A 26,781-nucleotide genomic window follows, 5' to 3' on the forward strand; every position below is an offset into this window, starting at 1 on the left:
GCTATCATCTTTTCAGCCATGTGGTTAAATGTAGTTACTACTAATCTAAACATCAACGTCTCTTAACACGTTGCAAAACAATTTGTCAGGAATATTGCAGGAAGACAGAGAAAGGTAGCTCTGAAATCTGCAGCTGTACTGTTTCAAACAGCGTAACTCCATCCAACTTTGTGAGTTCCTGCCCAAGAGCTGACTTTATGTAATGCTGTAAAAAAGCAGTTTTCAGGAACTATTTAGATAGGAGAGGGTAAATCTAGACACCAGGTTTCCCCTTGAAATATATTTATAGGAATTTCGGTATTTCACAAATGACCTGCTTCCGTGACTGAAACACCACACGGATTATTTGTGTACTCCTTCTTGGTATTTACTCCTGTTGGAGGCATAGTGTGACATAAGGGGTGTCAGGCGTTTCTCTGGATTAAAACTTACTTTCTTTGGGGCTATAAATGAAGGCGATGCAATATGTGTGCTGTAGACAGGAGCATGCAATAAACAGGAAGGAATGAAGGGGATATGTATTTATTGGATGGTAAGATTTTTCAGGAGCACTGCTCTGAAGTGGCATTTAAATGTCACCTTGTCGTCGGAGCTGAAGCTCTCTCCCTGCCCACCAGCAGCGTGTGCCAAACCAGCTGACGGGCCGTGGACGGTTTTTGCAGGAACGGAGCCAGAGCTGGACTCGCCTGAGCACCCGGCAGAGGCACGCGCTGCTGCAGGACAGCACCGCACGGGAGGCAGAGCGTGGCTGGGTATGCAGCGGGGCTAACAAGGAAGGGGGTGGGCCAGGAGTACCTTACAGATTTTTCCAAGTTTTTTTTGCTCCTAGAATTGGCAAGACCCCAGGGTTGTCTTTTACCCAGGATACTCTTGTATTTCAGTAAACTAATTCAGGACTACTAATCTTTTCAGTAGCTGTGTGCTCAGTGAACTGCTCCTGCAACCGATGAGAACCCAAAGTACAGCAGAGCTGGCTGATGAGGCATATATCTACTTGCAAACCTGATCATCATTCATAACTTGCTATGGCTGTCTGATTCAAGATCCAGGACTGGAATTAAGCTATATAACTATATGTTGGGCCAGATCCTTACTTTACACAGCTGGGGACATCTGCACAGACTTGAGAGGTCTTGAGTGGAACCCGGCATGATCCTGCCCAGACCTGCAACATTTCTGACAGAGCTTGCCTTGGTGGTGGTCTCTGAGGGAAAGGAGAGCGGTGTGCTCTTATCTTGGGACAGCTCGCATCTGGTACGGGTGTGGGGAGCTCGTGAGGGCAAAGCGACCATCCTCCCGTGGCCTGGGCTGGCCCTCGGGGAGCACAAAGGTGAATTTCTGCAGGAGAGTGGTAAAGAAAATAAAGAGTTCCATCCTGGCCAGCTGTTCCCCCAGGCAGGCACGGCGACCTGCAAGAGAGGGAGTAGAAAGTGTCCGTGAAAGAGGACATTAAACCATGCTGGAATCGCCGCGGGAGGAGCAGATCACCCCTCCTGCTGTGCCTCAGACTTGCAGCTGGATCCTCCCCTCAGATTTACCTGCTGAGAAAGGCAGGAAGGCCTCTGGTTTCACAAACTGCCCATTTGCATCCAGGAAGTGTTCCGGGTAAAACTCGTTTGGCTTCTCCCAGGCTGCCTCATCCTTCAGCACGGAAGACAAGTTGGTGATGACTGTCGTCCCCTGCGCTCCTCCACAAGAGGAAACAACTTACGTGAGAACAGCAGCATTATCTTGGCACAGCGGATCAGTGCTCGTCCCTCTTTGGTCTGTGTCTCCCATCTAACAGCAACCATTGTTCGGTGCTTCAGAATAAGGCACCGATCTCTTCTATATCTTATTTAAAACAGAGGTAAAGCAGGGCACTTTTCCAATGACATATGGTGCCTGCCCTATGCTCTGAAGCATCTGAACTTTTGCAATTTGTATCCTTAAAAAGGCCATTGCACGCAAATGCCGATTTCATGCTTACACAGTGGAAACAGCCTCTGCTTCTCAGATCCTCCTGGACTTGTTTTATAGCTGGAGAGAAAAAGCTGACTGAGAGACTTCAATGCCCAGCTTTCGCAGGGGCCATGGCAAATTGCAAAGCTTTCCTGTTTCACATGTCAATATTCTAAGCTAGAGAAGATATCGCAAGGCTAAAAAAAAAATCCCAGGTTTGCACTGGTACCAGTGCTGTCAGGGCAGCTGCCTGTCACGATGGCAGTGGACTGAATGCCACTGGCATTTGAATAGCTTCAGAGATTAGAGTTTTAATTACTACCATCCTAGGAAAGCCAGTAAGCTGGTGTCGTGTGCCTCCAGAGAGCCCATTAGGCTCCATTACCTTCTCCTTCCAACACAGGCAGGGCAGCGGATGTCACAGCTCATTGAGAGGAGAGCAAACCTTTGCACTGAGCTGCCACTGCAGTTGCATTCCCACATAACCAGCACAAACCTGGAGCACGACTGTCTGCCCAATCTTAGCATTTCAAAATGCCCTACTTCAGCGCTCGCCAGTGACTGTGATTCGGGGCTGGAAGTGGAACGCTGCAGAGTTGTGTGGGGTCACTCACACCCCAGGCCTGGCATCTGCACAGGGGAGAGGATGCTGCCTTGCCTGTCTGGCCATGGTCACCTTGGGAATGAAGAAGCCTTGCAACTCGGTGTCCCGGTATGTCATGTGAGGTAGTCCAACAGGAGCAACATCCCCGTAGCGTTGCACTTCATGGATCACAGCATTGGTGTAGGGCATGCTCGCTTGGTCCTCCATGGTGGGTGATCTCTCTCTGCCAATCACCTTATCAATCTCTGCTTGGACTTTACCTGAAAGCAGCACAGCTAAGGAATTAGAGTGCCCTTAGGTAGGCAGAAGGGGCTGGTACAAGCTGTAGGAAAGCCGGTGGCATGAGATCGGTAGACACTGGGTGAGAGCAGGACAAGCACTTAGAGAAAGGGACAGAAACTAGAGGGGAATGTGTTTGTTTTCAGTTGCTCAGGGCCATCGGTGTAACTATTCTATGTGCACAGTGTCTTTAATAAAGTTCTTGTCACGTGACATGCTACCTTACCCCTCCTTTATGCAGCTGAAAGGGTACCTGGGCATGCAGCATTAGAGAATTAAAACAGATTAGGATCTATCCCAAATATAGGAAGGTGGGTACTCTGGCCACTGGAAGTCCCCAAGTAGCCTTCAAAATGAAGGAGAGCGCGAACTTGCCCTTCCAACTCCACTCTTCATCAGGACTTCCCCGCCCCGACACCAGGCCCTGCCAGAACAGCTATGTTTGGGACGTGTTTCTCCTGGCTTCTGCTAGACCAACAGTCACCAAAGCTGTTCCTCATTGCAAAATCCCCAAACCATGGAGAGCAGATGTTCAGTCTCCTGGCAGAAAAATGAGGGTTGAAGGGAACACGCCACACCTCTGCCTGTCCTCTCACTTACTCTGTATTTCTGGGTGAAGAAGCATGTACAGAAATGCCCACCGGAGAGTGGTGGAGGTGGTCTCAGAACCAGCTGTAAACAAGTCTGCAGTCACCAGACGAAGGTTGTTATAGTTGAAACCGTTCTCTTCAGCCACCTTACCCTGCGGAGAGCAAACAAACGGGTGACTGGAGCTGGGGTACTTGCTGGGTGAGAAGACCGTTGTTCCAGAGAAGTACTGAGAAGCACTAGATCTGTTTTTGCTGACCAAGAAGTTCATTGGGGGAGTAGAGCACAACACAGGCAATGGTCTGTGTGTGACTGATGTACTTTGGTAACCCCGTTACTGCCTGTATTTGAACGTCATCAGTCACCTCCTGTATCCTGAGAGATGAACGCTACACCTGCCTTCAGGACAGAAGCGGACGCCTTGTGCCTTCAACTCAAACAGACGGCAGGCCCCTGCCACTTGCCGTAACATCCTCCCCCAGAGGAGGTGGAACACAGTTATTCAGGTTTGATCAGATCATAATACCCACGCAGTAGAGAGGAGGCTGCATTGATATGGCAAATGCAAAATTAACAGTATTTTGAGGGAGTTATCTATAGCTATGCATTACAGATTCTCGCTGCTTCTGCCCTGCTATTTTCTTACAATTGAAAATAAAAAAAAAAGATCAGGGTGTCATTGCTGCCTATTAAGTCTGCAACAGCAATTTCAGCAAAACTGGTCTCTCATCCAAATGCTAATTGAGCTCAAATTTGTTAGCATATGAGATATGACAAGCTCTCTGCATGGGTTCATCTGCTTGTCTTTTCTAATCCTCTTTATACTTTCCTTTCCTAGGGACTAGCTTCTGTTAAGTTATTCTGTATATTTTGATGCTGTTGTAATACGGATAGCAATTAATAAGGCATTTAAGACTCAGCTGTTATTCCAATGAAAGATCTCTGGCAAGGGAGCTATGGGACTGACCTGACCAAAGTTAACCCAGCAAAGGGATTTATCAATCAGACTCGCTTCTCAGGGGACCTTAGTGAACAGAAGAGAGATGTGACGAGGCAACGTGGTCAGGCTCACAGCCACCCCCAAATAGTACTGCTCAGTGCAGAGTAATATAAGTCACGTTGCTCTGCCCGTGCGAGCTGGGGGGGCTAACGCATGGACCGGAGGTGCCCGGCACCCACAGCACGGCAGGGTTCATTGTGCAGAGCAGCGGTCCAGCCTCAGGACTCGGATGGCGGAAACAATTTGCAGGCAGAATTTGCTACTATTGCTCATCTGGCACTTGAAATTTAGTGAATCCATGTGCAGAAACATATGGTGGATGGATGGGCTGACGCAAGTACCTTTGATTTTATACTGACTCCATGCCTGACTGAATCAAAGACTCCTTTTAATTTCAGTGAGGTTCAGATTTAGGCCTTCATCTGATCCGTAGGGAACTAGTTCTTAGCAAGCAATTCAAAGACACACGTCCTGAAGGAGATGCCATCTTTCCAAGCCATAACTTGGTTTAAAGGCAGGCTACAAACTGGGCAATGATACCAAAAAGCCAGTCTGTTGCTGCAGTTTTGTAACTGATTTTGAGACATCAGTCGTTAAGGCACTGACGTACAGAGAATCTTGCATGTTGACTTGTCCCCTGGCGCAAACTTAGAAATATTAGTGAACTCTTGATTATTGCCTTTTAAATGCCTTCAAAATGACATAGGCTGGAAAGAAGGGAGTTGCTAGGCTCTGAGGGGAACATGAAGGTAGAAAATGGGAACAAGAACATGAGCAGATAATATGGTCTCTTAAGACAATAAAGGAGGTTATAGCATGAAGAAGTTAACACCTTTCTTCTCAAGATACAACACGGAATGAAAAAGTAGGAAATTAGTTAGTAAGTTTTATACAGCTCTATGAGGAAAGTCAGCTTCTGTCAAGAAGCTTAAACAGGCAGAGGAATTGCCCCTGGACCCTGAGGTTCTGCGGGTGTCACCCTACCTTCTCCATTTCCTTTAAAAACGCATCAGTGAAATCTCGGGTGTAAGCAGGGCTCCAGGTCTCCATGTGCTTATCTATGAGCACGTCTACGAAGTCCATGAACACTTTTTGCCCTCGAAAGACTTTCTGTGGCACTCCGGGGATGCGCAACAAAATGGGCACCATGTTAAGAAGCTGAGATGTCAGAACCAGAGAGAGAGAGAGAAAGAGAGAGAAAATATTATGTCATGCAAAAAGAAAAATAAGGGAACCACAATGCTCTCAAGCAACAGAGGGCAGCTTCTTACAGAACATATTATGCTCTTGGTTTACCTGAGGCAGGAATCCAGCTTCTTCATTCAGGGCCTTTTCAAACAAATGTAGCAGCTTCTTGAATGTCTCATCACCATAGTCAAAACGCTCTCCATAGACAGTGGTGCAGATCACGTTGCAGACTGCATTATGTACAAGAACATGGAAATCGAAAGGATGACCTAAAAATGGAAATGGAGACCAAGCAATGAAGCTAAGCAACACCAAGCTGTTGGACCTCAGCTGTCAGCAACGAGAATACACAAATGCATCCTTGATGCCTTCAAGAGAAAAAGCCCCCAAACACCACTCAAAGTACAAATGCGTCATACTAGGAAGTGAAGATCTTCTCATCTCCTGCAAATCTGGTTGATCGAATTTGGTCGATTCTCATTTAAAAGAGAAAACTCCCAAGAAAACCTGAGTTGCAGGGTTGTTCTGTGACTTGACAGATAACACTTTGCTTTGTGTCTAGATGACAGGCGATGTGCTGTGAAAACTCTCAGCTGCACTTTGATCGCATGTGATAATATCAGTATGTTCCACTAAACTTCATAAAGGTAATAGTTACCCAGCTCTGGGAATAATTATATTTTACCTCTCTATTTATTTCCTATTTGTTTCCTGTTTCAAATGGATTAGTGTTACAGTGGCCCCACTGTGCAAAGCAGAAGTGTTTTCAAGGTAGAGCAGGATCACTAATGCGTATAGACTAGAAACACCGCATTTGCTTAGCGCTGCATGCAAACAAGAGGGGCTGTAGTATTACTTCTCTCTCTGCGCCACTGTATTGCCTTTTTCTATGATTTCCCCGTCCTTCTGGATGTGACAAACCTTCTTCAGCACTGATTGCAGAGCACAGAAATCCCACTTCCTCCGTCACTCGCTCCTCCAAGGATTTCTTTCCCATCCCAAAGTTCCTCAAGGTAGAGAGTGTGAATTTCCTTAGCTCCTTCCAGACGTGCCCATATCTTGCTATAACAATCCCTGGAATTATGGAGCAGCAAGAAATGTCAGGAGCTCTGACCTGTACATCAAGGAAATTTCGCTAGAGAATAGCAAATGCGAGTTTGGAGGTACAGGTCTGTGTGGACGGATGAAAGAGTCTGATCTGGTACAGCTTGTTCGTACAGCAGTTCTGAAAACGGATGACTGCACCTTCTAAAACACATGTGCATGGCTAGCGAAGGCGGAGGGGGGATTCAATGAGAGCAACAAGTGCTGCTAAGGATAAAGGAATCACTCCCCCAAACCATTCAGCATTGCACCTGTAGCTTGTGCAAACTAGGTAGCAGCTTGTGCCGCTGCACAGGAGCTGAGGATGAGAGATGTGGGCTGGATGCTGGATAATATTCTGTCTTGGAAGAAAGTCACCATATTTTATTTTGTGATGACATACACATAGTGTGTGAGCATTAGCACTAAACACTGGGTGTTGGGAGCTACCAGCTCCAACGCTGGCAGGAAAGTTGTACCATTGATAGTGTCCTAACACTGCTGAAGAGGTGTGTGCTAGCACCTGGAGCTGTACTACAACCACTAAGGGGAGCCCCCTTTTCATCAAATCTGATTTTGTCACCACCAAAGGGTGGCAGACATGCAAGGAGATTGACCAGAGGGGCATGAGAATGTGACACTGTACTGAGAAAATCTTCCATCTACCCACCATCTACCCAGTCCTCGTGCTAGTGCCATGGGGAATGTCCATTTCCAAGGAACTTGCCTTCAGATTTCTTTCCATAGCCCAGATGTTCATATATGGGAAAGTATGGCCGGTCAGCAAAGTCCTCTGATCTGTGGACCAGGGCTTCCTTCACTGTTTTATAGCCGTTCAGTACTACCAGGTTGGTCCAGCAGTTCTGGAGACTGAATACATTTCCAAACTTCTTGTGAAGCTGCCAAGATAAGAAGGTAGGTCCCTGAAAATGAGCTGAATGTAACATCAAAAATATCACCATATCCTTCCTGTGGGCCTTTACTATTTTGTGTGATTTTTGAGGTGCTTTTATTAGGAGACCTTCAGCTGATCTTTGACCTTTGTCTTTGCAGTGCAACAGCTCAGAGTGGTGCCAAACCTCGAATTCACCTCGAGTACTGTGTTCAGTTTTCGGCCCCTCACTACAAGAAGGACATCGAGGTGTGGCGCGTGTCCAAAGAAGAGCAACAAAGCTTGTGAAGGGTCTGGAGCACAAGTCTTATGAGGGGAGGCTGAGGGAACTGGGGTTGTTTAGCCTGGAGAAAAGGAAGCTGAGGGGAGACTTTATTGCTCTCTACAACTACCTGAAAGGAGGTCATAGCAAGGTGGGTGTCAGTCTCTTCTCCCAAGTAACAAGCGATAGGACAAGAGGAAATGGCCTCAAGTTGCGCCAGGGGAGGTTTAGATTGGATACTAGGAAAAATTTCGTCATCAAAAGGGTAGTCAAGGACTGGAAGAGGCTGCCCAGGGAAGTGGTTGAGTCCCCATCGCTGGAGGTATTTAGAAGATGTGTAGATGTGGTGCTTAGGGACAGGGTTTAGTGGTGGACTTGGCAGTGCTAGGTTAGCGGTTGGACTTGGTGATCTTAAACGTCTTTTCCAACCTAAACGATTCTATGATTCTATGAAACAGCAGCTGAAGCAGGGATCAATGCTCTGTGAGTGGAAAGATTTAGAATACACCTATCCTGGCCAAAATGTTGCCATGACCATTGTGCAAGTATTTTGGATTTTGTCTGACAACACAAGTCAGGGACACTTTTGGGGATTTTCAAAGGTTGCATGCTCAACAACTAATTATTTCCTACTACTTGTATTTATTTTGATCTGAAAGACTAGGCAAGTTTTGAGTTTGTCTACTTCTGCTAGAAGGCAATATTGATGATAAGGTGATATGTAATTCTTTTTTAAAATCCATTTGTTCCTAAAGATCTACCCAGAGCCTGGTTCCCAGAGACACAGTTGGAAGAGGCAGTTCCACACTGGACTTTCAGGTCAACTTTCTCCCCAAAAGGAGCGTACACATCTAGTAAGACTGGTAACGGGCACACACCCTACATCTGCTGTGATCTATGAGAGACATAATGCTGACAGCAGGATAGCTGCACAGGTAAGCCTGTCAGCCATACACTCACCATGGGAGCTCGCCACGGAGCTCAGTCTCCTCCAGGCAGACAAGCCCTTTGACTGGACATGGACTCCTGGGAAGGCAGGTCAAAGCTCCCCTGCTAGACAATAACACTGAGCAAAGCACTCGGGAGCATGTTGTTGGAAGATAGTGCAATAGTGGCAATGCCCCACAGACTGTGCTCTATTTTCTTTTTCTGTTTTTTCTGTTGTCTTTTTTTTTTTTTCTTTTTTGTTAAAAAGCTAACCGTCTTCATTTCTGCACTGTAGCAATGCAAGGAATTTAAGTACTTAAGACTGTATTTGCAGTGGGGTTGGAAAGGGAATTAGCACTTTACTGGCACTAGAAATACATCATTAAAAGCAATTACTGGTCAAGATTGTGGTTAGTATGACCCTGACGTGATGTGATTTGAAAAGGGTAATCTTTTGGACTATATGCAAGCAAATAATACAAATGCTATATTTAGTTTCTGCACTTGGCAGATTTTGGACAGACAGCTAAACAGTGCCGTCCTAGAGGAAAGGCCTTTAGAGTCTGCAAACAGAAGCACAAAACCCCTGTGGTTTATCTGCTGCAAGCTGTGCTGTGCTTTTCCTTTGAAAAAAGCTAAGCCCTGACTTTGAATAGGAACGCTACTGAGATTTTGGGCATTGCTGCTGGGGCAAATCCCGCAAGCCGATCTCTTTAACTGAAACTGTCACATGCCCGTAGGCGTGCTTAAGTAACTGGCAGGGAAGTCTGCCGTTCCTGCAGCCACATCCCCAGCCCACAGATATTTGCTTGTCTTCCCTTGTTTGTACGTCTCCCTGTTCCCTTGCCCCCACGCCTGCCCACGTGTTAAGTTGGTGGCCAGCTCTAAAGCAGAGCGAGCACCACCCACCACTGGGGCCACAACAGCATCTCCCACTGAGCTCACGCAGAGATCAGGAGATGGAGGCTGGCAAGTGTGTGATTATCTATTTATCTGTATCGGCCAGGTCAGTGTTCTTAGGCAGTGACTTGCTTCATCCTGGACTTTGGAGAGGGCATTGCCCTTCGGCTTTGTGCAAGGGCAGATCGTGCCAGGGCATCCCCGCCCCTCCTGGGCCCACGGTTGTGTGAGGGGTGCTTCGTCGCAGGGGCCGGCACTCACCTGGTTGAAGGAGCGGTGGGGGTTGTGGAAGTCAATGTACAGCATGGTCCCAATGAACGGCAGCGACACTGGGCCCGGCGGGTAATGGCTCCACTTCTTCCTGCGCTTCATGAAGTCAAGAAGTAAAGTAAAGACTGCAAGAAAAACCCCCAGTACAGAGATGTTGTTCCAGCAGGATGACAGCTGGGACCCCAGCCACAGGAGCAATGCCATTTCGTAGCCTGTCTACTCCTTGGTCTTCCTCTTTTGACCCAAGACTCTTTCTGCCTCCTTTTGCTCTCTTCTCTTCTCTTCTCTTCTCTTCTCTTCGCTCTTCTCTTCGCTTCTCTCTTCTCTCTTCTCTCTTCTCTTCTCTCTTCTCTTCTCTTCTCTTCTCTTCTCTTCTCTTCTCTTCTCTTCTCTTCTCTTCTCTTCTCTTCTCTTCTCTTCTCTTCTCTTCTCTTCTCTTCTCTTCTCTCACTCCTTTCCCCAGGCAGCTGCCCTCTTTTCCTTGCTTTCTCCTCTTCCCTGCACTCTCTCTTTCTGTCTTCCTGCAGTTGCTGGACTGTGAATGTGGGACTTGGCTCAAACTCGAAGCTCCTCCTCTGCTCAGCTCAGCCTTGGGGGAGTGGTGATGAGGGTCATCCCTCCTTCTCCTCCTCCTCCGAAGCCAGAGCTCGGAGGCCGCGTTGTCCCTGCTGCTGGCGGCAGCTCCTGCAGTGGTGCCCTCCGTGGGGCAGGGCTGGGTGAGGTCCAGGTGTTTGGGTGCCCTCTCCCACAGCCGAGGTGGGACTGCAGTTCACAACAAGCAATCCAGTCTTGCTGCATTCTCGTGGGGCGATTTTGAAAACGTTTGTTTAAATCTGTGTTGCCTTATTGTTTGTACAGACAAGGCAAGGGAGAAGCAGCTCCTAAACAAAAACCATCCAGGTTTCTGTTTGCAAGACTGAGTATTTATTCCACTGGAGCTTCAGAAAGCTCAGGTTAGGTCAAGCTTCCCCTTAGCAAAAGCACTTGTCACAGAAATTAGCCTAAAATGGTGACCTGAGACTTTAAAAATCATTTATGTTTCTGGGAATAACAATCTTTATCCAACTCCAAATGTCAGTCAGCATGATGACCTTGATTTTTGTAGAATACAGCTCAGCTACAAGGGGGAAAGCACATGTATTGCAAGAAGCCTCGAATTTCCAGCCTTTGGGGCAGCAGTAATACACAATTACAGAGACAGTCAAAGTATTTCCTAAAACAGCACAGCTATGTGCTCCTGGCATCACTGGCATCGGAGATCAATAAAGCTCGCTCCTATGACAGTTAGTTCTAGCTAAAAAGAAGCAGTAAACCCATCACAGTTTGATCTGTGATCTCAGCACGATCAGAGAAAAGCTCCTAATGGAGCAATTGCTGCAACAGTGATGGAGAGTTCAGACTGCAAAGTGATGCACCTGCGAAGACTGTGCAGTCGGCTCTGGTGTGCAGCCGGCTCTGGTGTGCAGCCAAACGTCCCTCTTGAAATGCCCCTTGCCCAAAAAGGCACCTAAACACTCATTATCTGTGTGCGGAGGTCCCCTCACTGGAGTCTCTACTGCGTGTCCCCTGTGAAAGCATCATGACTCGGGGTTCATCTCCAGTATCTGTAAACAAACATATGCAGCATGGGTAACAACCGGGGGAATTACTAGCCCCCGCACAACTGCAGAATTATGATTTCTTTTGGATTACAGAGGCCTGGTGGGATAGTTCACATGACTGGAGAGCTGCCACAGATGGACATAGGCTTTTCAGGAAAGACAGGCTGGAAAGGGTGAGGAGTGGTGGTGCTTTATGCAGAGGAGCGCCCAGAGCTACGCCATGGGACAAGTGCTGAGCCAGTTGAGTGCTTCTGGGCAAGGAGAAGGCGGCAAAGCAACACGGGCAATGTTGTGCCAGGCACTCACCACAGACTACTTGATCAAGGAGAGCAAGTCAGTGGAACCACCTTACACAATTATGTGCCTTAGGACTCACTGGTGTACTTTAACTGGAAGGACTGTATGACTGGGCACAATCCAGGTGGTTTCTGGAGTGTGCTGAAGACAATTTCTTGACGCAGGTGATCAATGAGACAACTAGGGGAGATGCTCTGGGTTTGCCATTCAGAAACAAGGAAGAATTGGTCCAGGACATGATGGTCAAGGGTAAGTTTGCCTGCAGCAACCATGAGACTGTGGAATATTGAATCCTGCAAGAAATCAGCAGGACAAATAGCATTACTGCCCTTGCATTCAGGAGAGCAGATTTCACCTCGTTCAGGGATCTGCTTGGCAGGATCCCAAAGGGAGCTGCCCTGGAGAGCAAAGGAGCCCAGGAGAGCTGGTTGTTCTTCAAGGGCAGCCTCCTCAAAGCATGAGAGCAGTGCATGTCATTTATTACCTTGGCTTTGGCAAAGCCTCTGACAGCATCTCCCACAGTATCCTTGTAGCTAAATCAATGAGATACAGACTGGCAAGGTAGATGATAAAGTGGGTGGAAGATTGTTCAGACCACGGGGCTGAAAGAGTTGGTATCAGCGGTACAGAGTCCAGCTGGTGGCTGGTCACTAGTGACATCCCTTCGCTATCCATATGGGGCTGGTAAAGTTTAGCATATTTATTAACAACCTGGTTGATGGGACAGAAAGCACTCTTAGCAAGTACAGCCTGGGAGAGCCAACGAGAGCTGAAGTATGTTTGTAGAGTAGTTTGGGAGTTTGTCGGCTTCTAAGTACCCAGCACATTTCCAACAGCTCTACTGTGAGGTCTTAGGAGACAGAGCTGTGACAGTCCTGTACGCAGTGGACTGGCTTGAGCAGGAGGTGGCTGGATGCTAAAAGGTGATCAAGGGGTTCCTCTCACACCAATTTTCATGACCCATGCGCTCAGAGGACAAGTGAAAAGATGGGAAATGTGGTCCCAAGAGTGACAGTGGACATTTCTTGATCACCCCACTGGTAAAAGGATGTTACCCTGCCAGTTTCAATTTATTTTGAGCTCCAACTTTAGGACTTCATCTGAAAAAGATCCACCTAGGTTCTTTCCTTTTTGCTCATCTTGGCTAGAGCCAGAGGCTCTTGGACTCCCATCACTCACCTCCAAGCTGTCAGAAGGACGGTTGATTGGAATTCGGGAAGTGCATTTACTTTTAATGACCATCGCCCTGAAAGGCCATTGGAAGAGTCACTCTCCAGCTGCTCTTCTTCCTGGGGCTCGGCCTTGACGTAAGGCGACAAAGCTGCAACCTGAGAAATGCACCAGCCTAAGAATGAAAAGACTTTCTTCCCCCCTTCTTGCCCCATACACCTTTCTCAAAGGTCTCTGGACAAATGATCTTTTCCTCTGCTCCCTTCAGGCTGCGAACTTGACAACTCCTCCACTTCTGGTTAGTAGCCTGGAGTGTTCCTGCAAAGGATTGCAGCAAGTGTTATAGGTTAGGTAATTTCAAAAGAACAGTTTTCAAAGCAAGCAAAGAAACAATAGGCAACAAATTTCTTTTTAAGAGAGAGCAGGAGAAAAGGGCAATTATCCTTCCGAAGAATGAAAGATGTTCATTTGCATTTCTTTTCAATAAAGTAATATTTTCAGCGATTTTCAAGTCAGAGAAAAAAAACTCCGAATCCATACATACTAATTTTAGCTAGCTGCAGCCCCGCATGTCTTTTTGTGCACAGTCAATTAAGAGATGAGCTAAATGAAGTTACAGAAGTTACATGCAGACATTACTATTCTTTGACTGGACAACCTGCAGTACAAACAGAAAGGCAGCTTTCAGAAAAAGCTCGTTAATATTGCAAAACGAAGCGTCCAGAAGTAAGGTAATGCAAGAGTTGCCCGCACATTTTTAATTGAGCCTTTTTGTCCATATATTCCATAAGATCATCTTTAATTACGATCTTGTGCTATTTTTCCTTTCTGAAGGACCCTCCCTCCATTCAGTGCGCAGGATAGATGATGATCATTTACTAATCCTGTTTTTATTATAGTGTTTGGCTTCAAAGCCTATTTTGCCACTTGCTGTTTGCACCCTGCCCAGAAGGGTGTTTTAGTTGGGCGTTTCCACAGTGGTCATCAGTGACTGCCTGGCTTCAGAGCAGGCGGTCTTTGGTACTCGCAGCATCCCTCTGAGGTGCCACCAATGGAGAAAATGGAAACGTAAGTCCAAATGGCCTTCTAAGTGTTGGTACCTAACAGGAAAAACCTGGAAGCTGGGTTTGATGGCTCCTGACTGCCACACGCAGCTGTCCAGGACCCATGCCCAGCTCCCGGCTGGAGTTGCAAGCGGCTTCTGCAGATCTTCCTGCAGGATCACAAGTTTGGCACCCTGGACATGAAGGCGACAGATTAGTGCCTGTTTATGAAAACTGCTGGTTTCAGTAATCACCCAGCATCACATACTCATTCCTTTGCAGAGGTGCGGTGAAAATCTTTCAACGGCCAAAGAAACACTCTTCCTTCCCTTCCTCTTTGCTTCGATACTGGAGCCAGCCAGGAATCACTGGTCGCATAATATGAATATTTCCTTGAGCTTTCAGAAGTTTTTCGTCCAAATCCCAGCAGGCTGTCCGCTTTCCCCCTAACACGGTTAGATTGGATCCAAACCTCAGCAATGTTTCATTCTGGAGGAGCAAAGCCTCGTGCAACAGCACAAATGGTCAGCTTGAAGCCTGCAGCTCTTGTTCCCTGGCTGTCCATCTCCCAGGCAGAGCTGGGGCTGGTGGAGACCCCCAAAACCTTTCCTCATCGGTGGCCTCTTCTGAGCCCAGAAAACGCGGTCTCCCACCCAGTCCCAGACTTTTTTGGTCCTTCCTCCACCTCCTTTTTTCAGCCCACCATCTATCTTTTGCCTGTTTTGCCTTCACTCGGGCAGCCTCTCCTCCCGACTGTTTCAGTGCTGGAAGGGGGCAAGGGGAGCGTGGAGGAGACCAGCTTCGCACTTGTCATTCACCCTTGCCAGCCTCCGGCAGCCGGCGATAACCACCAGCTGCTCCGTTCAGGCATCTCTGGGGAATTTTAGCTGGAAAACTGAGAACTCTATCAAGCGCACGCAAACTGGGTTTTCAAGTGCTTGTAACATAGCCAAGTTTGAGCACAGTTTTAGAGAGCTGGTGCAATGTGTCTTCCTAACAGAAAGCTGCCTCCTGCCAAATTTTGCGTGTAATGCTTCAAAGCATTAAACTGAGAAAGGAAAATATCGCCAGAAATTTTCCTAACGGGTTAGGAGAAGGTCAGATAAACAATGGATTTCTAAGAACGATGTCAGCCATTAGAAAGGGATTAAAAAATCTTTGGCTGAACATTCCCAAACAAATTTAACCTGAGGCACAACCCCAACTGAGGAAATTTTAGTCTCAGCCAGTTCATTGTGACTTCCTTGGCCTTCAGATGGGGTTTTATACATTGGAAGTACTTCTACAGCCTTAAGATGGACTGCGCTAACAGCTTGTTCATAATAAAGCAGTCAGCAGAACTGAAATAGCCAAGTCTTTCATAGTTACTGTTACTATGACTTACTGCCAGCCTTCCCACATTGCAAAGAAATCTGTTCTTCAAGGATTTTCTTCTTTAAATTTCCTGTGGCTTCCTACCCTTTTTCCTACATCAATTGCAGTAGCTCACCTATCCCCAAGGCGAGTCTTAGTCGGACTTCACTTCTTTCACCCACCCCACCCCACCCCGTCCCATCCCATCCCGTCCCATCCCATCCCCATACACATCCCTTGCTCTTAAAAAGGCACGACTCTGAACTTGATGCCAAAAGCGAGGCGGGTCTTGGGCCTCATTTTCCACCCCAGAGAGACAACTTTACGCTGGTCCTGTAGGATGTCGAAGAGTCAGGCTCTGGCAACAGCTGTGAACAGCTTGGCAGCGTGAGCTGCGTAGTCGCTGCAGGCATTCGCATCCGGATGAATAAAGCAGCCGCTGAGATGAAGTTTGTTTCCAGAAACAAGTTACCCCCAGACAAGCCTCGGATACTAAAGGCACACTGAAATACGAGCAGAATGGCTTTATCTTGACTTGATACTTCACATAGCTTGGGATGATAGTGAACTGATCTCGCACATACACGTAACACTGCCCAGTAAGGGTTTTGTCAGTTCAGTAAATGACTAGACCATGGTAGTTACAGGCCCTAAGCCTGGTATCCTCGTCATGTTAACTGGGGTTAAAGCAGAAATCAAAACAAGCTGGCTCAGTTTTAACTAGGCTGATCACCGAATTCAAGTTCAGATTCTCCTACAGGCCTTAATTCCTCAGGCTAAGATGTTCCCACCATTACTTTAACCTGAGTTAGCCAAATGGAGCTCAGCACGTACAATTTCTAACCCCAGGACGGAGAGATAATGAATCAAAGTGCTGCTTTGCACAGGTCATGGTATCAGCACTGGTCTAAAAACGCCTCCTGAAGATGCTGTTAAACCTCTGTGATGGGGCCGAGCTCTGGGAAGACGCCTGCTCGTTCGGAAAATGACTGGCAGCAGTTGCCTTGACTCACACTCTCCTGTGAAACTGTCAGAAAAATATGGCTTACACCCCCAATACCATAGGCTGTTGATTCGTCTCAGCTGCTGGTTTTGGTTTCTTGTTCTTTAAGCTTCTCAAGAGCTGTGAATATATTGCTTTTCTTTTCATTTTTGGTTTAGTACTGATAGCGTGGGGTTTTTCTGTGCTGTCATGGGAGGATCCAGGGGAATTTTGGACAGAGGTACTGGCTAAAATCCTGGTGGTTTCTTTTTTTATTTTTTTTCCTCCAGAAGAGATGCATTTAAATCCATATGGGGAAACTCATCCTGCTTTCCTGAAGTGTGAGATCAGACACACCTTTGAAAATAATGAGGTGATTAAATCCAGGTTTGGAAGCCGAAGAGACAAAAGCATCTTGGTTTAGTTTCTGCCATTGATTTGCCCTGGGAGTTAGAGGCAAGCACTCAGCTGGCTGCGAGCTCAGTTTCCTCGCTTGTAAAATGTGTTTAATGGGGCTGTTTACCCAGTTGTGATAAAGCATCTACGAATCCAGGTGCAAAGGACGTTAATGAGGACTGATACTGTAATTATTATGTAGGAAAGAGGCGAGTTGTCGAAGATTTCAGAATAGAGGTTAAAAAAGATTAAATGTTAATTTGAGGACTTACTCTTCTTCCAGGAAACATCTAACTCCGATCTTTTTCTTCTGCCAGAGGGAGTATTTCACAGGGAGCATTTTGCTGCTGTTTCCATGTGTTGGAAGGATGGTTGGGGATGCTGTTTTTTCATAGTTAGGTCCTCAATTCAGTTATTTATGAATCAAAATTAAAAGGGAAGCTAATCTGGTTAAAAAGAGAATTGCATTTTTCTCCTGTGCTTACGGCATTCAGGAGCAGACAGAATAACCTTGGGTGATGCTGTCTCCTAGTAGATAAGTCAGATTTCAGGTTTCAGTGATAATTCTGTCTCTTTCCACTCCAAGCTCATTAGCCTGTTTCTTACGGCTCCTGAATATCACTGGCTTCCCAGGAAAGCATTCAGAGCTGCGTGTGCTCAGCACATCTCAGAAAGAAGAGATGAAGAGAGGCGTTACTTCTAAGATATACTTGCTGTTACAATTTCCTTAGAGTCAATAAAGGTAGAAGTGACTATATCTCTGCTCACATTACCTTCCTCCCGGCTTGGTGGCTGTGATTGCTCCAATGGCGAGAGTAAAAATATTCTTGTTCTGGTAAAGTGGTGCATTATCATCTACTTCGTCTCTTCAAGCGCGTGCTCAGAGCGATGCCACAGTGGTTACTTTGGTGCATGCTGTTAGCTCCTGCCTCATTTAAGTTACACAGCCATTTTCTACATCGTGAGCATGTGCTGTCGCTCAGCTCGGGATCCCTTTTCTCCCCTCGTGCTGCCACATTTTCAGAGTTATTTTGTATAGAGAAGCTTGTGTTCGCTGTCCTGTCACTGTCTGGCAATGTGTGCAGACATTAGCCTCTCAAACACAGCCTTTTCTGTGTGCTTGCCTTAGGCTAGGTCTGGTAGATGCAGCGGTCCTACAGAAGCAGTAGAGCCGTACCTAGTTTGGGGCCCTGGCGTGCTGGTCTCTACAGAGGGACGATAGCAGGTACCTGCTCCCCAGGACTCAACTCAGACAAAACCGCAGGGGAACTAAAACACGGGACATCAAACACAAGTAAACGCCTGGGCAAACTGAGCCCAGTCACTTTTGCCAGCCTGGGCTCAGACTGCCAACGCGAGGGGTGCAGACCACCCTCTGCGGCACTAGCAAAAAGGGTTGCAGGCAGAAGCGACACCGCAATTTTTCCCAGGTTTAAAGGACAGCAAAGGCAGGCTCAGCGTATTTGCGTGAACTCGGATGTTTGGTATCGCTATTTATTAACCTTACATAGCACCGAGTACCGGCATTGGCTGCTGCGCGGCTGGGCGTGCACCTTGCGGGCGACGGGGGGTACCTGCAGGTTGGGCACGTCACGGGCAGGCGTCAGTCGCGCGACAGGGACAGCGTTGGGGACGTGGTTCCCGCTGCCGCAGTTAAAAGCGACGTGAGCCCAGCTGGCGCCCCACGGGGGGTCCCAACCGGAGAGTTTTCCATCCCTGCAATGGGCTGACAGCAGGCTGCCGATGGATCCTCCTCCAACCACTAAAACCCACGTGGCTTCTCCTGGCAATCTGCAAAAGCCAAAAGACGCCTCTGGCTTTGCTCACTAACAAACCGGCACAAATCCCAACCATCTCAACACTCCTGTCTTACCCCCAGGCACCTGAGGAGCTTCAAGGGGCAGGAATTAACGATAAGATAGATAGATAGAGAAAAAATAGTGGCTGATAGAGAAATCCAAGGACAGAAGGGAAGCAATAGAAAAGAGAGCATGGTCTGGAGAGCAGACTGTCGCTGGCGAAGGCACACGTACTGGCAGACTGGGCGTAACTGCAGAAGAAAACGTGACTGCTGCTCCCTGGGTACAAACTGATGATTGTGCTGTGAAGCAATTCATGATCTCCTGAATTCTGCCCTTTGGTCAGCAGTCCATTAAGGCAGCAGAAGATGACAAGCTGAAGAACTTACAGTGATTCGATTAGGAAACTATAAGTAACTTTAACAGCAAAAATAAAATGTGCATTTGTCCCAGCACTTTTTGCCCAAATGGCTATTAATCCACTTAAAATGAAAATACTCAAACATACAATTTTGATGATCTAAAACCTCCGTTATTCATTTCTGAGAGCATAGTGTGCTTGTTGTTAGAGTACAGAGTTTATTATTTTGCTATTTTCATGAATAACGCAGTGTCAAGCTCTTGTTAGCATTTTTTCATGGTTTTATCTGCACTTTTTCTGTCAGTATAAACAATGGCTTGAATACAAGTCAGCGTTTAGAAGTTTTTATCAGTGTGCTGCAAACAGAAGATTGTTTTGTGTTACTATGACTGTGAAACAAGTTGCTTGTGTTTGATTTCTGTGTGGCGCTCCTAATGATAGTTTATGCTTCACAAATCCAAATGTGCATGGGAAATCAGAATGTATATTTTATTTTTTTATGAATAGGAAACCCACAAATAACTGTTTTGGTTTGAAACATTGGCTCAGTCATGCTCACAGTTTGATTAATAACAGTGGGAGCATATGGAGTGAAAGAGAATTTAGAAATGATGAAAATGCAGGCAAGATCTTACTATGGAGTGTTCAGCTCGTCAGTCACCTTTGCTACTCCATCCCAAATGATCTGTAGGTTACTTTTGCCAACAGTAGTTGCTACATTCTCATGGCAACTGTACATAACAAGCTTATTTTTCTGTGTTCGTTTTTATATTTTCTACAGCTATATAATTGTGGTTTTGTGTTAACAAAAACTGCATCAACAAAAATACCCGCACTCTTACCCAGGAGTATCCATAAGCAGTGATCTTCCCATGGGAAGGAGAAAGGACCAGAGGTGGTGGCTGCAAGGAAAACTGAAAAGGAAAGTATTTTCTCTGTGTTTTTTAAGCTGGCCAAAAGACTGAATTGATGCCTAAAGACATGAGGCTGCCGTGCTGCGGGTCGTGAGTGGGAAAGAAATGACACAGGAGGCGTCGGGGCCTCCAGTGGCCTGACCCTGCTCCCCTCCTCCCGTCAGCAAAACACCGAGCTCCTCGACATAAACGACACCGCCTCACCTGCAGAGAAACAGCGGCTTCCTAAACCTGCTGGTTCCCGGGTCCCACGGGGGCGGCTGCGCGGCCGCACGCTTGCAGCTCAGAGCAAGGCGTCGCTGAGCACCAGCCATGTGCAGGCTCTTGCTGAGCTAGCCGGGAAAAATGAATGTTTTTGTGGTAATGACACTTTAAAAAATGATGGGTTGCTTAAAAAAATGAAAACTTGGAAATTTCAAGAGCCATGCTACATATGGAGAGGACAAAACGTAGTCCTCCTATGTACTAAATGTACGCACTATGTATGGGAATTAACACCTTTCTGCAGCTCCCTTCTGATTTGTGTTACTTTAGGACAAGACATACTGATTTATATCCAGAAAGAGGGAAAAGCCTAAGACAAATCCTTAATTAGTTTATACGCTTCATTGCCTATTCCAAAACTTTTTGATTTGTCTTCACTGTGTTTTAAACTAAGGCTTAATATCTGGGATAGCCTTTGTACTTGGGATTAAAAATTCAACAACTCTTTCTAATGTTACCTGTTTTCCAGTGCAAGTCTTATAAATTGGATAGTGAAGGGCACCTCCTGTGAGGACAGCTTCGTGGCAAGCAGATCCCGCTACCCGAGTGCACCTGTGGAAACAGAGTCCACGTGGATCTGTACAAGCACACCTTGCTGCTCGCGGTGCCCGGAGGGAACAGCGGTAGGGGAAAACGCTGCCAACCCCGGCCAAGCTGTCTTCTGCGGCCTCCGGCGTGAGGGTGAGAGCCGCTGCTGACCACACTGTCTTCTCCTGGCTGGTTGCTCTGGGGAAGCAGCTTCAGACCCTCAGGCCAGCAGTGCCCACTCTCAGGGTCACACAGCGCAGGAGTTTTCAGCCAGGAGCACAACGGGGATGGAAAGGCTGCAGATCACAGTGAGAAGTCAACAAACAACGAAATTTGCCACCGAAAAGCATTCAGAGTGCAAGTGCAATGTGCAAACTCGTTTGCATCTCTTATTTGTTGCCGAGAGCTGATGAAAACGAGTGCCCAGGCCTGAGCCTTGGGGCGCAGCCCAGGCTGGGGGCAGCAGACAGGCAGCCGTGCTGCCACCCGCCTCGGCGCCCACCCCTGCCAGAAACGGGTGCTGTGGAAGTCTCCTCTGCGAGAGAGGGTGATCTTCTGCCTCATCTGCCCCAACTCTGCCCTGCGGGTTACAAAGGGTGGTTTCTCATCAGCTTGCAAATCAAGAGGTGCACGCAAAGACCTTACCTGAAACCCCTCTCTGTTTTTCCACGAGAGCCAGCGGAGCAGCCGCAGGGCTCGGCAAGAGCGAGGTAACTGCTTTATGCCATCCTCAATAGGCTACCAACCGCCTGTGGTCAGTCCCCAGCTCCTCACCCTCTGTCCCCCGGCTTAATTTGTGTACGGGTTTCGTTGGAATATGAATTCAGAAAGCCTTAAGGTGGCAGCAGCAGCCAGCCCTCAGGGCCGGTCCCCGCAGGGCAGCCCGGGGCTGGACAGACGGACCAAGGGCTGGGAGGCAGCGGCGGTTCAGAGGCCGCAGGTGAGCGGGCAGGCAGAGGAGGGTGCGGAGAGGGGCCGGGGCTGCGAGAAGGAAAGGTAAACTCCTTCACACCCGACAGGCCAGGGTGAATTTTGCACCACACAGGATTGGGTGAGGTGGGCTGGGACCTGCGGTGTCTGCGCAAGGTTGAGGTGGTTGACCAGCCGGAGAAGTGCCCGCGCTAGCCGTGAGGGAAAGCCGCTGCCGCCTGACGTGCTCTGCGGTGCGCATGGCCTGGGGTCTCGGTCCCGCTTCCCTCAAGCGGGCTTGACTGAATTCAGGCTGAAGACCTCTGGTCTCCAGAGTACCAACCCGAACGTCAGGTGTGCTAGAAGGCAGGAAAAAAGCAAGCAGGGAACAAGCAGGCAGTTTCAATTAGAAAAAAGTTTCAATTAGAAGAAGTAAGGCTCTGAAGACGGAGGCTCTGATAACTCTTTTCCAAAGGCCTCACACAGGCAGTGGTCCGCGCTCCCCTTTCCTCCTGGCTGCGGAGGAAGGGATCGGGGCGCAGTTCCCTGCAGGAACGGGGTCCAGAATAACCACCCGCTGCTGCCGCAACTCCCCGAGCTGCCTTGGGCAGCTGCACCAAAGCCCTGCCGGTGCGCTGGATTTCGGGATTAAAACAATTTCTAAATATTTTCAGGGATCCACGCAGCCTGACTGCCCTAACTTGTCATACCACTGTGAACTGCTGCATTTATAAGCAGGATGGAGCCAGATTCTTCTCCGAACCGCACAGTGACGGGGCAAGAGGCAAGTCACAAGCTGCAGCAACGGGAATTGTGACCAGATACACGGCGGAATTGCTGCTCCAGGAGAACGGCTCAGCACAGGAACAGGGGCCCAGAGAGGGTGTGGAGTCTCCACCCTGAAGGTTTGCAAAATTTGGCTGTCTTAAGCCTGAGCAAGCTGATAGTTCTGAGGCTGGCCTTCACTGAGCCATGAGGTTGGACCAGAGACCTCGAGAGGCCCCTTTCAGTCTGTTCTGTAACAGGATTTCCGGATAGCTTTAACATGTGAATGTGGATGACAGGTAAAAACTTCACGTTTGGCCTTTTTGTAATCGTCACAGTTGCTGGACCGGGATTCCTGATCATAGACACAATTTGAATTCTTATTTAACTCTTGATTTAGAGCAGATACACCTTTGTGAACAACAGAGATTTCCTCAGTTTTGGAAAAGAAAAAAGCAAAGCTGAAGAAGTCTGGAATAAAATTTAATGATTCTATTTAAAAAAGAGAAAGAGAGAGAGAGAGGAAAAAAAGGCAGAATTTCAAGACTTCTGACCTGCCCGGATGATGAGGACATGCGATAGGCCAAAAACCCAGCTGGAGAAGTAGCTGAAGTGTAACAGCACTGAAATAGCCACGAGACACCGGGGGAGTAACCTCTGGGTGAGCCTGGAGGTGCTGGGGCTTTCTGTGCCGCCCGAGGAACAGAGACCAGCTACAGATGCCCTTGGTCGCACCTCAGGGTGAGGGGGGGGGCTGGGAAACGTGAGCTCCTGCATCCCAAATCTTTTGGGCTACAACTCCAAAAGACAACCCTTGAGTGACTACAAGATGAATTATGAAAAACAGGATGAGTTACCTGCAAGCAACGCAGACATGCAATACACAGATTACCTGCACGTAATGTAAAAGAGGGAGAAATGCAACAACAGTCTTGCAAAGACTCCTGTAATCAACGGAAGCGAGGGCGAAAATGTCTCCGCCTGTTCACGCCTGTTATGAACTCTCAGGTGCTTTTTGAATTGTAGCGCCAAAAGGCTTTTCAGAACGACCAGGGATACTTGTCTGCTCTGGCAATTACAACAGTGAGCTGCACAGGCTGCAGCAGAAATCAAGCTCAAACACCCGCTGTCAGTCGAGGCAGCAGTGAAAACAAAGGGGAAATACAGGAATTAACAGTTCCTCTGTCCTCTAACACGAGTTGCTGTGTTGTGTGGCTGTTAGAAGCTTATTTCAAGGACGGGCCCTTAGGAAGTTGTGGCCTGAAGGTACAAAGCCTGCTTACTGCAAGGAAGGATTTTATTCGGTCACGAACGCTGCCTGTTTGCTTGCACAGAGGCACAGTGCCCTGTGGGAGACTGAATCGTGACATTTAAGTTGCCGAAGTGGCCCCTGAACTCATGACAGACCTTAGCTGTGGATTTTACCACTCCCACCCAACGTAAGCTGGTCAATGAACACAAACATTTTTTTCTCAGCTGTTGAACCCATTGAACCCATTTTTCTCAGCTATTGAACCCATATTGTACTCACATGTTTCCAGACATATGTATACACTTAGAAATAAAAAAGCTAAATACGTGTATTCTTAAAAACCGCGCATCGGTATATCCTTAATGCACCTAGTGAAGAAAAAGGTAGGTCAGAGGGCTGTTGCAAACAGCCAGATGAAAAGGCTGCTCCGACAAGCCCCAGCCTGGTCCTTTCTCTTGCATTGTAAAGGACAAGACAGGAAAGTTCCACCAGACCCCTCACTGAACACTTGCCTGCAGGCTGGGAAGGGTTGTTCAGGTTTTTGATCAGCTGCTCTCAACGTCCAAGTAACTCCAATAAATGCTAAAAACATGGGGCAAATCTCTCTCTCTCTCTCTCTCTCTGCAGAAATGGTAAATCCAGGTTGCACCGACTTCTGGTGTCTCCCTGTCTCAAGCCGCTCTTTTCATTACCTCAAATGAAACCCTAGAAAACGAACATCAGCCTTCGTGTTCCACAGTTTGTGTGGGTTGCTACTGACTGGGGGTAGAAAACCAAGGTGAGGCATGCGTGCTTTGAAGAGGGGCCAACCAACCCAGGTGACCTGGCCAACATCCCCTTTTTAAGCACAACAGAGACTATCCTCAATTTGGAACCACCATTTGGGTGCAAAAACGTTGTTCTACGTTAAGGAGTTGATTTCAGGGCCTGTTGCTGTGTAGTCTAATAAATGGCACAGAATGAGTTTGGTATGGTACCTACCTAGACTGTTCTTCCAAAACTCACACGTATGCAATTTCACACAGAGAAGGTCAGCAGGAACAGCCACCTCCACCAGTGAGGACTCCAGGCCTTCAAGCGCCCTTCCCCTGGTCTCAGGTCTCCTCCTCTCACGTCTTAGCATTCCCTAACAGGAGCCCCAAGAACAAGCCTTCCATGACTACTTCTACTGATCTGTTATTTCTCCATGGCTCTTTCACATGATTAGGCCACTTGTAAAAGGTTTTCTCACCTCTCCTTATTTTTGAGAGGAACTTTGGACCATAAAGCTGCAGTGCTGGCCCTCAGCTCAGGGGTAAATCCATCCAGTGTGGGTGATGGGCAGTGTTTGAAGCCAATGGGCCGTGCTCCAAAGCAGAATTCATCCCAGTCTATGGTCACTGTTGCCGATTATTAGGGACTGGGATTATTAGTCTCAGTGATTTTTGCTTCCAATTCGTTCATCTTCTAATTTGTTCATCTTCTAGACTGCAACAATTCTGCGCAGTCCAAAAGACGCACCTGCTTTCCCTCTTCTTCTGAAGCAACAAACCACAAACCCGATGCCTGCCAAGTCCGTCTTTCACATTTGTCACAAGGAACGCTTACATTTCTGCTGTAACAGCATCTTTTCCAAGCCTTTTGTGTGCCTGTGGCAACACGCTGCTGCTGTTTTTAATAAAAATGAGTTGTGTGGCTGAAGTAGGCCATGATGACTGCAGCCATCGATGCCCTCTTTAACGCTGCAAATGCCCACTTCCATCTCACGGCTCTGGAAATGGTTTCTTTTCCTGGCACATTTTCCTGTCCTGTGAAGTCAAGAACGCTCCATACTTGGAGCAGAACCAAACACAACCCTGGAAATCTGCTTAGAGTCTGCAAAACGGCTCCATTCTGTATGGCCTCTGCTTTTGGTTGCTGGAAATGTCTTCATTAGCGGTGTTTCGCAAGCTTTGCTTATTCTCTTGCAGCGTGCAGCTCTTTGGTTTCATTTCCAAATGGTCACTTATGGTTTCGCCATCTATCACCTGTACAGGTAGCAATTCCTCCTCCAAAGTTTCAGCCACAGCAGGACACCAGCTGAACAGCCAGGCTGCAACATCCATCTTATACGGTAACCTCCTCATCTTGGTTTCCAAAGCAGCAAAGATATTACAAACCCCGCAAGTGTTACGTTAAATCCCAGTCTTTGTTCTGCTTATGCACACGGTCCTTTCTTGCCTCTTTGAGATCTGCTTCTACCTGCCAGTTCCTAATTTCATCATATGACACTGAACAATAATTTGTCTGCTTTTCTGTATTTCTTCCAGCTACAAATGGGAACCGTGAGATTTGTCTTACTCGTAAGGTACTTTGACACTAGCCGATTAAAAAGTGCACGTGAAGAAGTAGATACTGTTATGCCCCATAATCCAAGTCGAATATCTGTTCATGGTAATTCCAACAGTCCCCAAAATAACGTCCTCAAAATAATCTACAATTTATAAGCATCTAATGACTCCACCTCTCTTCTGAGAGGGAAACACAGCTCAGGTGCAGGAACTGAGGTGGAAGTCCAATTAAGTTTTCCTAATACAAATGCTATAAAATGTACGGACTTTTCCCTTTATAAGAAAACCATTAGATGTAGTGACGTCTCTTTGATAAATTGGCTTCAGCTCGCGGGACTCTCGCTATGCAATGCAGACTTATCTTTACCACACCATACTTATCTTTAGGACCTCCCAGCTCCTTCCCTGAAAATTTCTCTGCCATTTTTTGCTGCTCCCCACTAAAAGATGTGGCACTGAAAATAAACCATTTCAATACAAATCAGAAAACCATTGTCACGATATACCTCAAAGCCAGGGAGCACTGGCCTCCAAACCCACTGCGACCTCCAAGTTTGGTGGTCAGCAGGTCTAGCTACAACCCAAAAGCCACCAATGTAATGCAGGGAGTATTTGCAGATGACCTGGATACGTTCATGTTCAGTAGTATGCTATGCACATGCAAGTTTTATCACACAGAAGAGTGCACAGTCAGTCTGAATCCCGATCCCCAGCTAGAGTGGAAGATTTCCTTCACAGGAGGTTTGCTGTGAGCCAAGAGTATTTTTCAAATTATTTGGATGGGAAATAACTCTCTCTGGGGCTGCTAAGAAGTATCAGCATTTCTAAAGCTAGCCAGGTAAGGTCAAAAACCTGAAACCATAGCATTAAAACTGAGTTAAGCAATAAATTACAAGAAACCTCT

At 47.4% G+C, this 26,781-nt stretch overlaps 1 protein-coding gene across 2 annotated transcripts; it reads right to left on the minus strand.

Annotated features, from left to right (window-relative positions):
• Positions 1 to 413: 413 nt before the first annotated feature.
• On the minus strand, positions 414 to 10,456 carry CYP2D6 (cytochrome P450 family 2 subfamily D member 6). Of its 2 annotated transcripts, XM_082310475.1 has the most exons (10): positions 10,386 to 10,449; positions 9,926 to 10,340; positions 7,411 to 7,582; positions 6,522 to 6,674; positions 5,709 to 5,869; positions 5,397 to 5,570; positions 3,425 to 3,566; positions 2,618 to 2,805; positions 1,539 to 1,680; positions 414 to 1,409 (listed from the first exon to the last, which is right to left on the minus strand). In XM_082310475.1, the coding sequence occupies exons 2-10, from the start codon at positions 10,136 to 10,138 to the stop codon at positions 1,231 to 1,233; spliced, it is 1,524 nt and encodes a 507-aa protein (XP_082166601.1). In that variant the 5' UTR covers positions 10,139 to 10,340; positions 10,386 to 10,449; the 3' UTR covers positions 414 to 1,230. The 2 variants fall into 2 exon arrangements, with proteins under 2 accessions (XP_082166601.1, XP_082166600.1); XM_082310474.1 differs by having other exon boundaries at positions 9,926 to 10,456.
• Between the last annotated feature and the right edge of the window lie 16,325 nt (positions 10,457 to 26,781).

Source organism: Platalea leucorodia (assembly GCF_965183815.1).
Source record: "Platalea leucorodia genome assembly, chromosome: 4".
In the NCBI taxonomy this organism is placed as follows: Eukaryota; Metazoa; Chordata; class Aves; order Pelecaniformes; family Threskiornithidae; genus Platalea; species Platalea leucorodia.

What these genes read in the sequence shown, in the direction of transcription:
- CYP2D6 (XM_082310474.1), bottom strand. Translation starts at nt 10,138, where the DNA reads ATGGCATTGCTCCTGTGGCTGGGGTCCCAGCTGTCATCCTGCTGGAAC. An exon ending in TGCAATCAGTGCTGAAGAAG is followed by an intron (nt 5,870 to 6,521) that starts GTTTGTCACATC and finishes TTCCATTTTTAG; the next exon opens with GTCATCCTTTCGATTTCCAT. An exon ending in AAGCTGGATTCCTGCCTCAG is followed by an intron (nt 5,571 to 5,708) that starts GTAAACCAAGAG and finishes CTGACATCTCAG; the next exon opens with CTTCTTAACATGGTGCCCAT.